Source organism: Aythya ferina (assembly GCF_964211825.1).
Source record: "Aythya ferina genome assembly, chromosome: 3".
NCBI lineage: Eukaryota > Metazoa > Chordata > Aves > Anseriformes > Anatidae > Aythya > Aythya ferina.
The window spans coordinates 4,449,063-4,462,615 of NC_140298.1; the positions used below are offsets into that span (position 1 = coordinate 4,449,063).

General features: G+C 39.0%; 1 protein-coding gene across 1 annotated transcript in view; it reads left to right on the top strand.

The window, feature by feature from the left end:
- LOC311433995 (protocadherin Fat 4-like) overlaps positions 1-13,476 on the top strand; it is a 43,956-nt gene extending 30,480 nt beyond the window's left edge. The window contains exons 32-44 of the mRNA XM_084513747.1: positions 787-923; positions 1,636-1,779; positions 3,814-4,058; positions 4,337-4,446; positions 5,154-5,285; positions 5,839-5,975; positions 6,641-6,838; positions 7,876-7,970; positions 9,365-9,520; positions 10,443-10,640; positions 11,932-12,054; positions 12,451-12,622; positions 13,072-13,476. Coding sequence (XP_084369873.1) covers positions 787-923; positions 1,636-1,779; positions 3,814-4,058; positions 4,337-4,446; positions 5,154-5,285; positions 5,839-5,975; positions 6,641-6,838; positions 7,876-7,970; positions 9,365-9,520; positions 10,443-10,640; positions 11,932-12,054; positions 12,451-12,622; positions 13,072-13,215 — 1,991 coding nt within the window. The 3' untranslated portion in view covers positions 13,216-13,476. The remainder of the gene's footprint in view (positions 1-786; positions 924-1,635; positions 1,780-3,813; positions 4,059-4,336; positions 4,447-5,153; positions 5,286-5,838; positions 5,976-6,640; positions 6,839-7,875; positions 7,971-9,364; positions 9,521-10,442; positions 10,641-11,931; positions 12,055-12,450; positions 12,623-13,071) is intronic.
- Positions 13,477-13,553: the final 77 nt, after the last annotated feature.

The following is a 13,553-nucleotide window of genomic DNA, read 5'->3' on the forward strand; positions in this document are numbered from 1 at the left end:
TAGCTGATGGAATTACAGTTGGGAAGAGCACCCCTTTTGCCACTGCCTCTAAATCTGACAGAGATGGAGATTTAGAACTGCCGTCACCAAAGCCTGTAGTCATTGAAATATTTGTTTTTGTACCATCAAGAGCAATGTATATAAGGTTTATGTATATTTCGGTGTCCTTTATTTACAACAGGCATACAGACTTTAGGGTGGTTTTGTCCAGGGAAGCCAAAGACAGTAAAGGACACTGCCATGTCTTTCAGCAGTCACATTGATTTCTCTTTAGATCTCTGTGCCACTTCTACCTTCAGTAGAGCCAGAATAAATTCAGTGACATGTCATCTTAGAGATCTTTGCAGGAGCACTGTCTTGTTACAGTGTTCATAACTGCTGCAACCAGCAAATGAGACTGAACATACAGAAGGTCAGAGGACTGTAAAAGTGCCTAGGAACACCTCTGGTCTCCTCTAGCCTCACAGAGTTGTGTAGACTAGGAGGAACTTGTTTCTTGAGATTTACCCCACAACTCCGATGTGCAGTCCATCATTGTTTACATGACTCAAGCATTATTAATTTATGAGCGAGACATGAATCTGCAGAATTTGTTGACCCGTTCTGTTGGCTCACATTTCAAATGCTCGTCCACTCAATCTTTTCTGGTTTTCTTCTACATTATCTATATGATGTTAAAGACTGGTTTTGATGAGCTCAAGATACAAGTAAACATAAAGTTTAAAAGTGTAGTTAATTTTGTGTTTCAAAGATGTATTCACTGATAAAACTTTGATTGTATCTCAGATGGTGGAGGAAATATATTTGAAATAGATGAATTACTTGGGAACATTAAGATAAAGAATTCTCCAGACTACGAAACCATGAATAAGTACAACCTGACAGTGAATGCAGTCAACAACAAATCTGCCCCTTTCCATCAGGTAAAAGAGCTTTGTAATGAACAGTGACACTTCGGAGTAGATTTGAACTAGTGGGAGGTAGGTCTATCAAAGACAGTTATTGTGCAACATAAGTTAGTCTCCTAATCATGGTTAGGGTCAGATTTTTGCCCTTGGTGTCATGCTGAGGAATATTATCTTCCATAAATAGTTGAAATACTTCATAATCATGCATGGTAGAATTTGTCCCTGAAGTGTTTGCTGACTAACCTCTGCGGGGGTGCAGGAATTCTTGCCTGATGCTTTTAGTTAGTACTATAAATACCGTGTTAATGTTTCATAGCAGCAAAAGTAATTTTCAGTAGATTGTTCTAATCCTGCTATATTTCTTTTATTTGAAAAGGTATTATACACTTATTTAACAGTAGTAGAACATCCCTAGTTCCCTGCATCTAGCAGCGGTAGTGGGACATATGGTTTCCTAAACACATCCTATTCTTAACCATTCTGAAGCCTTTCAAGAAGCAGAATCCTAATGCAAATTTAAATTCCTGCCTCTTTTGTATTAAAATCCTGTAGAGATCTTTGATGTTGAGTTCACAAAGTTGAATCTAATGCAGTCTTTTACTACACCATTTTCAAATTCTGATTTATACTTCTTGTTGCATATGCAAATAACAAAACTAAGAAATAAATAAGACATCCTAAATATTCTAAAATTATTTTATTTAATAAATAAACCATTTCTTTCTAGGCAACCACCACTGTCACTGTTCTAGTGATTGATGTGAATGATAATGCTCCAGTGTTTGATCAGAATTCCTATTCCGCTTCTATAAACATGATTAATCCTGTAGGTGCTCACATCATAACTGTGCATGCTACCGACAAAGATCAGGTAACTACTCCTGTTTGGTTTTGACATTGCTTTAAGCTGCAGCCCAAATATACTTTGTTCTATGGATGTGAAACACCAACGGTAGCAGAAAGTGAATTGTGACTGACTAGCAGCACTATGAACTGGAAATTAGGAATTTTATTGTTTCTGCTCTGACACTAACGTACTTCAGGCGGTTTTTTTTTCAGCTACATTTGCCTTAATTATTCCCCTTAGTATTTGGATTTGTACTTGTATATATCTTTCGGACATATATAAGAACTCAAGTAATTTAGAGACTGTGAAATTATTTGAACTTCTGAAATGGAGGATTCTGTAAAAACTAAGCATCAGGTAGCTGGCTTGAACATAGAGATGTCTTCTCACCAAATGCCTCTATACCCCAGCTAATTCTGTTTCCACTTTTAAAAGTAATTTTATTTGACTGATTGATTTCTCCACACTGCACCCACACCAGGTAATGTCCAGGCACCAGGAGAGATATCAGTCAGTCAGATCACCATGACAAAATCAATATTAATTATACAATTTAAAAGATGAAACATCTGGAAGTGACAACAAAGCATGAATATCAGGTGTCTTCCTAATATTTCATGCAACACTTTGGTTATAATAGCTGCAGTTGAGATAGATTGCTGCAAATAATTGAAAGGCCCTTTTTGTTGTATTTGCTATTATTTTATATCTATAAAAAAAAAAAGTTTTATGAATGTTGCTAGACTGAGTGCTTCATGGAGACCTAATGAAATTGTCATCCTTCAGACATGTCTGGTCGTCTGCTCTGCACCCTGTCAGGATTGTGGGGCACAGTCCAGCTCTGAAGATATTAGACTTTGTTTCTATTCCTCCCTATTCCTGGGATAATTATCAATTTATAGATTACATACTGACAATAGATGCTCGTGGCAGGGTTTGATCCTGCTTCTGCGGAGCCATGGAAGAAGAGAATATAACGTTTTTCAGAAATATGGAGCAAAGAGTGATAGGGTAAACCCTAAGGCTTGTCTCAGGAAAGTGATGTGACTGTAGGCAGGCAGGAACATGGCTTACACTCACAGCAGTGGGGAGGCTGCACTTCTCCTCAAGGTGCCACAAAGACCCAAGGGACTTTAGTTTATTCTTACTGACATTGCTCCTTTAGGCTACTCTCTTGCTAGGCTAAGTACCCCCATCTACACGTCTAAACTTCATTTTTTTTAAAAGACTTTTTTTTTTTTCCCCCATTTTTGCTGTGTAACTCACAAACTACTTCTGAATTTTCTTCTGCTTTGTGTTTTCATCAGCACCCATCCTACCATAGACAATCCCAAATTTTCATTTCAACATTTTTACGTTTCTTGTTTCAGTGTTCATCCTACCCTTCAACATGTACTCCCAGTGCATGTAGTTTTATTTAGTACTTTAATGGGATTTCTTATCCTGGAAATTCATTATTACTACTGATATCACTATCAAAATACAGTTCTCTGTACATTTTACAGTGTGGGCAAAGCTTTATAGCACCCATGGAAAGTGAACAGTTATTTCTAACTCACTCTGACAGATGAGGAATCTGAAGTGCATTGTCCAAAGCCACATGGGGAGTCTAGCAGAAAAAGAAATCTTCACTTCACTTAGCAATATCCTGCTCTTCAGCCCTCTCTCTGAAAAATCCATTTTATATATTCTAATTTATGAACTTTGATTTCAAAACCATTGAGTTTTTGTATGAGCTACGGTAGTCTAAAAGTTTGTGCAAAGCTCAAGGTCATTGTGGACATAAAATCTCCCTAAATGCACTGTTATATAAGCTTGTATTTTTTTAGACTATAAATATATATGGGTCTTGGGGCCATACATGAAGCATGAAAGCATGAAAATTAATTTTCGGGGATGGGGGGAACACAACGATGACTCTGTCCATTGGTGGCTGCTGCTCTAGTGTTACAATTTCAGCATGAAGTAGCTGTGAGTCCTGATTCTGTCTAGTTAGGTAAAATGCCTCTGGCATTTTGTCAATTTTTGTCAATTTAAGCTGTCTTCCTTTCATGGCAGGGACAAAATGGCCTTATCAAATACTACATCCTCCCAGATATAAACTTCAGCGCATTCTTCCTGATAGAAGATAGGAGCGAGGGGAAAATAGTAACAACTGGAAACCTGCCCAGTTCTGAAGAGATCCGGTTAACAGTGATGGCTGAGGACAAAGGCTCTCCGTCTTTAAACAGCACTGCTGTGATTACTCTTAATGTGTTCGACAACCGTCCATTTGTTCCTCAGTTTAATGAGAGCCAAATCAGGTGAGGCTTTCATAATGTAACTGGTACATATTTGTCAGGTAGTGGAAAACAAAGTAAAGCTGAAAGTTGAAGATAATTATCATAGCATTTCTGTCCCTTTTGATGTGCACAAAAGGACATTAGTTTTTGTTGTTTTGAGCTCTGGCAAACAGCTAGAGGGGATGGGGCAGAGTTTTCCACATATACCTTATTCTTAAGGAGTTAAATCTTGAAGGCTGTCAGCACAACAACTGCTGGGAAATTTAACATCATGTTTTATCATTTGTTTTCTATATTAGCATTTCAGTGTTGGAAAACACGGGAGTGGATCATTTAATTTACACTTTTGCTGTGGCTGAAACTTTAGGAAAACAGATTGTTTATACAGTTGTATCTGGCAACGAAAAAGGTGAGTACTATTTCCCTTAGGACTTGAAATAGCTAAGATAACAGGCTAACCTGTCTTTTGCGTGGTAGATGCCACTGTATTTAAATGAGGAGATGGAGAGCAAGGATAAAAACGTGTGTCATTTCTTTGGAGAAAAAAATAAAAGCACACAAAGAACTTCCTTCAGAGCTCTTCAGCATGAGAGTTTGTTAATCTCCTTTGGCTAAAGTTGTGGTTATAACTTGCCAGTGGGTTGTGGTGGTCATAAGTTAGGGTAATTTGGGGGTTAAGGAAGCCAAGATGAAGTTCTCATACACAAGCAGCTTCCTCCTTGCCAATCTCTTTTAGTCTATCATTTCCTTACACACACACCTTTGTCAGGGCATTTGGCATTCTTCAGCTTTTGCAGCTCTGATGTAACTCCATTTGCACGCAAAAAACCAGGAGTAATTAAAAACTGATAGAAAACTTGGAAAATGTGTGCAACAAGAGGCTGCAGTTTTATTTTCCAAATTAGCTGCTCCTTTACATGTTTAAGGCTTGTTTGGCCTGGGATGCCCCCCAAGCTGTGGTGCGTCCACTGCTTAGCCAGTGGTAGTGAAGCATTTCATGTTTGTAAGAGGAGAGGGCCCATGGAAGCATCCTAAGAGAAAATGAGACACAAAAGGTTAGAGACCTACAGGTGAAATGGCAGCTATAACAACGGAGGTGCATGTTTTTCCTTACAGGTCATTTTAGGTTGGATCCAGAAAGTGGTGAGCTGAGAACAGGAATTAATTTGAACTATGAGGAGACTTCTCAGTATGTGATTTTAACTGAAGCAAATGTAAATGTCTCATCTGCTGCAGTCAAGTCTTCAGGTAACTTTCCTGTGAAGGGCTTTCCGACTTGAAACAGGGGCAATGAACGCAGGATATTTCTTTGCCTTCTGTATTTGCAATCAAGATTCTCTTTAACTGAAAAGTCTGGTGTGAAAGACAAGAAGTTGAAGGTCAGGGTTGTGCAGAGAAAAGCAGTAGCCTTCCTCCAAGGGTGCAAGCTCTCACAGGGTCTTACTGTGGTCTCAGAAAAGAATGTAATACCTGGACATTGGACTCCATAGCAGGAACTGGAGGAACCTGGCTCTCCTTTTCCCGATACAGCACAGCCAGCTGTAGAGGGCTGACAGAGAAGCAGTGCTGTCACTTTTTGCCTTGCACTGCCTGTTCTCCCCAGGGTCCCAGAAGTCAAACAGAGCTCCTCTGGGCATGTCCCAGCTGCATTCGCTTCCTTCTCCCTCATCCTCACATGCAGCAGAGATACTGCTGTAAAGCCACAGCCTGTCCCAGCCTCTGAAAGTTGCGCCTTGCTGATGTTTGTTGTTGCAGACATGAGGCTGAGCAGCACCCGAGATAACCTGTGTTTGTTTAACAGGCCTGTTTGATTCAAATGTGGCAATGCTGACAATCTCAGTGCAGGATGTAAACGAAGAGCCAGCATTTTTGCAAAGTGTCTACTCTGCTCGGATACCAAACTCTGTGTCATACAAGTACCCGGTTATAACAGTTCAGGTAGAGTATCTGTCTGTACTCTTCACAAGGACAGAAATCTTTTGAAAGATTTGAATTTCTTTCGCATTTAAATTAGGCTAAAAGAGCTGTTAAATCTGCTCTCAAATGCTTGAGGCAAATTCTGCCCACCATCCAGGTTTATCATAATGCAGGTGAAGGATGGGGTGTTTAGGGAACTGGCCCATACCTGTCCTACCAGTGCTTCTGTCAGAAGAGTGTGCAGTCTGTTCTGACTCCTGGCACTGCCTAAGTGTGTGGTGCCTCAAGTATTACATACTGCACAGACTACTGTTCTCTCTTTGGTGCTATTAATTGCTTTGTTACTATCAAAACCAAATATGAAATGAGCTACAAAATGGAGCAATTCTTATATTTTTCTTTCTAAGTCTGAGGTTTCTCAGTTCCTATACTCTGCTTCCTTTACGCTTGCAGGTGTAGAATCATCCTAGACTTCATGGGAAATTTATTTCCCCTTTCATGCCCATGGTTTGATTCTGATAGCCTGTGTCCCATTTTGTTAGTGCAAAGGGAAAAATTTATGACAGCTTTTTCCTAGAATAGTCCAGTCTTACGAATAAAAACTGCAGCTTTATGACTGAAGGGTAATGAACAGCCCAAAAGACACATGCTGAGTCTCATAATCTTTTTTTTTTTTTTAAACCCAGGCCACAGATCCAGACTCAGGAGACAATGGGCTTCTGCTGTACAGCTTAGTGAATCATCAAACAAATGAATTTGACATCGATGAAAATACAGGGCAGATTTTTACAGTTTCTGTAGCAGGAAAGGTTGGAACATTTTATCTGGAAGTCCAGGCTGCAGACCAAGGTGGAAAAGGACTCACAGCCCGGACAAACGTCAATGTAAGAAAGATTGCTATTTATAGTATTGATTTGCTTCCATGTCAAAGCTGTGTATACAAGAAGGACTAGGTTTGGTAGTGACCAAAACCAACCAACCAAACAAAAAACAATAATACCATGCAGTGAGATTGTTGGTAATACCAGTATCTACTACATATCTTCAGGCCAGAATTATAAGGTTGCTGTTTCCTTTAACAGATAAAAATCTATTGACATGAAAATTGACTTTTAAAGGACAATTATCTGCTTATGGAACAAATTAATCTGTTAACTAACTCAGGCCATGGCTACTTTAACAAAGCGGCTTTGAGATGAGGGAGGTTGGGATAAGTCTGGAGAGAACCATTTGGCAATCACTGAGCACAGGAACAGGAGGAAGGAGCTAACCTATTTTTGGGATAAATTTACTCTTGAGTTATTCTTCCCTGGAAAGAAAGATTTACCTTGACTTAAGAGTTGTTATCAATTTGATATCACTTCCTCCTCGGTGCAATTTCCCTAGGATATCCTCTTTATTAGTGCAAGAACCTCCATGTAGATGCACAGCAGTTATATTTTACAACAAGTCTCAGCCACTCCAATGAAGATTTGAAACATAAAATTAGATAAGCATCCTTTAAATACTGCATTTATAATAACTTGTGCATGCAGATCACTGACAGGTATAACTGATTGTACAGAGAAATCCAGCTTTATTTATCCATACCTAATTTTGGAAATCTGTTTCTTGAAATTGCATGCATGAAAAGAGAATGCAAGATATGAAAATCTGGCAAACTTTTCCCCGAAACCCTGCTCACAGGCATAGTAGAGTTCTCTATTGGTTCATTTACAACTTAGTAAGTTCTTTGAATCGCCTAGAATGCTATCTTAAAACTTATTTCTATTGAAATTACTGACATAAAAAGTTATGATCTCTCATTCTTAGCATCACCATCAGAGTCTTTTTTTTTTTTTTTGAAAGTCAATCTTGGAGAGAGATGTAAATGCTTTAGAAAACCTTACAGGCAATTTTTTTTTTTTTTTTTATTTCTTAGGTAATTGTTGATTCCAGCTCCAGTAAAAACATTGTGGTACTGGTTCTTAATCAGAAGATCAATGTTGTTGAAAAAAGCATTAATGAAGTAGAAAGGTATTTATGAAACTGTGAACCTTATTCTGATCTAATATCTGGTGACAAATGTAGAGCTCCTTTGAGATAGGGGTCTGACAGCCTACAGGGGAGCTGACACAGCCAGCCCTCATGAAAAGCTAAGCCTTCAAATTGATGTAGTGCAGAGTAATTTGAGGGAATTCACAGGAATCCATCAAAAAGATATGGCAGTTCTTACCTGTAAGGCTTTGGCCTGAACTGACAAATGTCCAAGTGTTGTAGGACTAGACGATTCCAAGAGACGATTCCTACCTCAATGCTTCTCTAATTTTCAACAGCATAGGAACAAGTTTATTTATTTACTTAATAATTTTTCATGGATCGTAAGCCCAATATACACATGTGGACACCAATAGGATGAGGATGTACTAATCTTCCATTCTTTGACAAGCATCCTAAGATGAGTCCTCAAAACAAAATCACTTACTACAAATGAGAAAATTCCCTTTGCGGCACAGCAGCAGTGCTTTTCAAGGTCTCAGCCCCTACAACCCTAGGGGATTAGAGAGCAGTGTGTGGATGGCCAGAATAAAATAAAAAACACATTTTGGCCTTTTTGTGTTGTTAATGAAGACACAGAGTACTTTGATTATACATAAGCACTGGAAATATCAAGTCCTGTGCTTTTGAGGGGAAATAGCTTTGAAGAGTGGAAAAAGGAGTTTGACATTATTATGCCACCAATTTCTTGTTGGTAAAAATTAAATGGAAGCCCTAGAGCTCCTCCTTTCTTGGAAGCAGCTGGTACTAACTTCTATCAGAATGATAGATTAACGGCACCAATGGTCTGATCCAGCAAGAAAATCTCTTTATTAAAGAATTGGGAGAAAACAATAAGGATTATGAGAACAAATTTCCCCTCTCCCCACCTTTACTGTTCATGGTACGCCACAGGTATCACCACCTATATTTATCATAAAAAGTCAAGTATGAAATGGAGCGTATGTCCCTTTGAAGAGCATGACTAAAGATATGATATGCTATGCAATATTGGTTATGAAATCTAGGTATTAAGAGTTTGTTAATCCTTCTTTTCTCTAATTGTTCAGTTATGCTAATGGCACCTAGCTAAGAATTTTCTGGCTACGTACAAAAAGTTGTATAGCATCTACTAATGAAATATACTTTTGTTTAATATTCAGAGACAAGGACCGGATATTATTTTTCTCTGCTACTCAGTCACCCAATGGTATTGGGCAAAAAGATTAATTCCTTTGCTGATGATAATCCTACATTTTCACATCCTTAGATTAAAATGCTAAATATCTGCAAAATATTGTATTAAGTACTACTTTTCTATCATTTAATTTCCAGTGTTAAAAGAATTTGTCATTGCCCAGTTAATTAACAATGTTCTCTTAATATGATGGCAGAGTCATTGAAGATATACTTGCATGGAATATATACATTGTTGATGTTTATTCCAATGAGTTTCAAAGTAGAACAACAGAAAGCGCTGATGTAACCTACATGAAAATCATTGCTGTTGATGAGGCAAATGAGGAAATACCTGCAGAAGATGTAAAAAGGTTTGTACAGTCGATCTTCTGGGTATCACATCTGTACAGCTAGGTTGTGTTTCCCTTAACATTATTAATGTCTCAACTGGATGAGTTTTGATGACATAACAGTTTATCTGCCACTTACCTAAAAGCTCAAACTGAATTTTTAGAATTCAGAAAGCCTACATTATTTATTCAAAGGTAATATCCAGAGTCTGGTGAGAGCATGAATATGGCTGTTTAATTGTGCAAAATAAATTTTATAAGTCAGTTTTACAGAAAATGGAGGCAGAAATAATGTCACTAAAATAGATATTGCCTTCACTTCTGAATTGCAGAATTTTGGTTAAAAACTTAAATATCAGTTGTATTTTACATTTGTTTCATAACCTTATAGTGGTATGAACACATGCTCACGCAAACGTACTATTAAGGGGAGCTGCTGTTTAAAAGCAAATGATTTCTAGACTCAGCATCTCTGCATAACTAGAAATGGGTTGTGGTTGAAACAACTAAAAAAGCTTGTGTTCATAGGAAGCACTCTGCACGGATGATCTTAGGGACAAGGTTCAGTGGGTGATAGTGGTGGTAGGGGGATGGCTGGACCAAATGGTCTTGGAGGTTTTTTCCAACCTTAATTGGTTCTGTCATCCTGTGATCCCTTTTCGCTGAAGAAAGCACTCTTGGTGTCTCTAAACTGTTTATACGTGGCTGCCTTGATCTGGATTTAAAGGATACTGACCTCTCAAGTTCAGTTTTCCAAGTTTTACATCATTTTAATTCATAAGCACCAGGACTGGTTGCTAGAAAATGGAATTTTTCCTGAATGGAAGACATGACAAGACAATCTTGGCAGACCAGGGTGTGAAATTCTGTTATTTTCTTCAGTACTCTGCAAGCTTAAATGAGGGTTTGACAAATCATTAGCATTTTAATTTTCTGTCTACAGAAAACTTAGGGAGCAGAGGGCAAACATTGAGAAGGAACTTGAGAAGATATTTTCAACAACTGTTACCGCTGCCGTAGAAGAGCCTTCTGCTGACTCGACAAGTCCTGAACTCGTTGCAACTATTGTTCTCAGTGTTCTGCTAGCCTGTACCCTCATAGCCTTCCTGGTATATGTGGTTATTTCTATAAAAAGGAAAAGGTATGCATATTTTTACTTTAACAACGTAGTTTAGACTGACAACTGTTAGTTTACTTTAAATGCCAACTTGAAAAAGACTAATCTGATAAATTGTTCATATTTGGATCAAGCATTGCCTAAGATTTGCTGTCTATAAAAATAGACTTTTTACTCTAGGTATTAGGCACCTCTCGATATAGATAACTTAAAGTTGGTTTCTTTTGTGTTTGGCACAAAGCAACAGCAGAAACAAATACTTTTAAAAACAGAGAAATATGGATAGCAGAAAATTCTGGCTGTGAAGGGGGCCATAAGTAGCTGTAATATACACGTGTTAAGTCTAACCACATTAACTTGTGTACTGAAGTCAAGGGACATTTTGTTGCTGACTTCAATGCCTGTAGGACTATGTAGATGAGGAAGAAATGTTTTCAAGAGGTTAGCTCATATTTACACTGATACAATTAATATATAGTTGATAGTTGATAGTCCGCTGAATATGAGCCAGCAGTGTGCTCAGGTGGCCAAGAAGGCCAACAGCATCCTGGCTTGCATAAGAAACTGTGTGACCAGCAGGGCTAGGGAGGTGATCGTCCCCCTGTACTCGGCTCTGGTGAGGCCGCACCTCGAGTACTGTGTTCAGTTTTGGGCCCCTCGCTACAAGAAGGACATCGAGGTGCTTGAGCAGGTGCAGAGAAGGGTGACGAAGCTGGTGAGGGGCCTGGAGAACAAGTCCTACGAGGAGCGGCTGAGGGAGCTGGGCTTGTTCAGCCTGGAGAAGAGGAGGCTCAGGGGCGACCTTATTGCTCTCTATAGGTACCTCAAGGGAGGCTGTAGCGAGGTGGGGGTTGGTCTGTTCTCCCACGTGCCTGGTGACAGGACGAGGGGGAATGGGCTTAAGTTGAGCCAGGGGAGTTTTAGGTTGGATGTTAGGAAGAACTTCTTTACTGAAAGGGTTGTGAGGCATTGGAACAGGCTGCCCAGGGAAGTGGTGGAGTCACCATCCCTGGAAGTCTTCAAAAGACGTTTAGATGTAGAGCTCAGGGATATGGTTTAGTCGGGACTGCTAGCGTTAGGTCAGAGGTTGGACTTGATGATCTTGAGGTCTCTTCCAACCTAGAAATTCTGTGATTCTGTGATATAATCAAAAAATAGGCAATACTCAAAACTAATTGCCAGAATAATACAGAAAATAGATGCTGTGTATTAAAATTGTGGTACCAGTAATTTCACATTCTATTTGGAAAACAATTGGAAAGCCAGTCTTTAAAACGAATGAGCAATTTAATTTTAATGCATTTATCATTTTCAGAATGTATGACCAACAATACTTGGTGAAGAAGCTACATGAAGTGGAGGGTATTGATAATCCGAATTTAGCTGACAAAAATGGAAGTCTGAACAGCCTAGTGAAACCAGAGGACACAAAGGAAGTGTAAGTAGAATGCTGATACCATAAATTTATTAAAAAAAATAAAAAATAAGCATATCAAAAGATGTGTTTCTTGGTTATTCTGGTAACATATGATTTTCCTTGCATCTTTCAATAGCATGTATGTTGATTTCTAAGAACTGTTACAGTAATAGGCTATAGTATCTATGCTTTGAGGGAGCTAATACCTCTTAATCTTGTATCACAAATCATTATTGTTAAGCCTTATCCAGGAAAAAAGCTTTCAGGCTACAAGAAGCTACATATCATTCAACTGGGTAAAATCCCAGTAATTTTGAAATCAGCATACGTATTTCTCTGTTTCAGACAAGCCAAGATTATTTTCACGTAACGATTTGCAAGATGAAGGTGTTATGAATTCTCTTAACTCTCTTTCAGAAAAACTGAAACCATAGCATTTAGCAACCTGCAGGATACCAAAGAAGGCAATGCTGACAAAGACGCACTTCAGGCCGATGAAAAGTGCAATTACCTTGAGACACTGCTATTAGATATCAGCAGTGAACAAGAAAAAAAGGTAGCTTCTGAAAATGCTGCTCTACCTAGAAATGTAAGTGCCAAACCACTGCCAAAATCACAACAAAACAGGCAAATGGCTTTTCAGTTGCAATGAATGGAGTGAAAGTTGTTTCAAATTACTGAAATAATTATTAAAAAACTGTAAACTTGTGACTGAACTCATCCATGGGAAAAAAAAAAATAATCTTGAGTAATGACCATCTTTGAGGAGGGGCTGTTGGTCTCTGCTTAGGAGGGTGGAGGAGGAGGATTTTGTGAAGCAGAAAAGAAGGGTGGTTCTCTTCCATCTTTTGCAGAACATGTACAGGACAGGGTTCTCATGTGTTGCTGCTCCTAAAGCTTGCAGCCTTGAAGATGATGCTTTCACTGCAGGCTTCAGAGGCAGAATACACATTAAAGTGATGCAACTTCTGGTGCTTTGATTTTGTCCACTCTACCATCCGTCACTTTGCCTCAGCTGTGTTCTTTGTTTTCTTGCAGGACGCCTCTAAGCATGACTCAGCTCCTTCGCTTACACCTGCCCCTGACAAAGGAATAAAAGGAGTAAAATTTTCAGAAGCGGCCATTATTTTGGATACAGAATCCGAACTCAATGACTCCGATGAGGACAGCTTTCCTCAGTAGCTGTGCTTGGCGAAGAGAACTTTTATGAAAGCCACAAGACTGCTGTAACAATACAAAATTAAATGTGTAATAATAGGGGGACGCTATCCGCCTTCTAATGCTTGCTACTCCTGTTTGTGCTGCAAGAGATAGACAAGAAAGAAAACAAGCGGTAGAGCTGTGGCACGGTTGTGATGCAGTTACTTTCCCAGGACGTCTTACGGGCTATTTAATTCTGTCTGTTATGAATAAAAGGAGACAAAAGCAAAACGCAAAAAAAAACCAGCCAGCTCCCCGCTGCGCTGCCTTTCCCTTAGGGCCGGACGAGGCGTTTCTCGAGCCTTCGTCCCCCTTTTCTT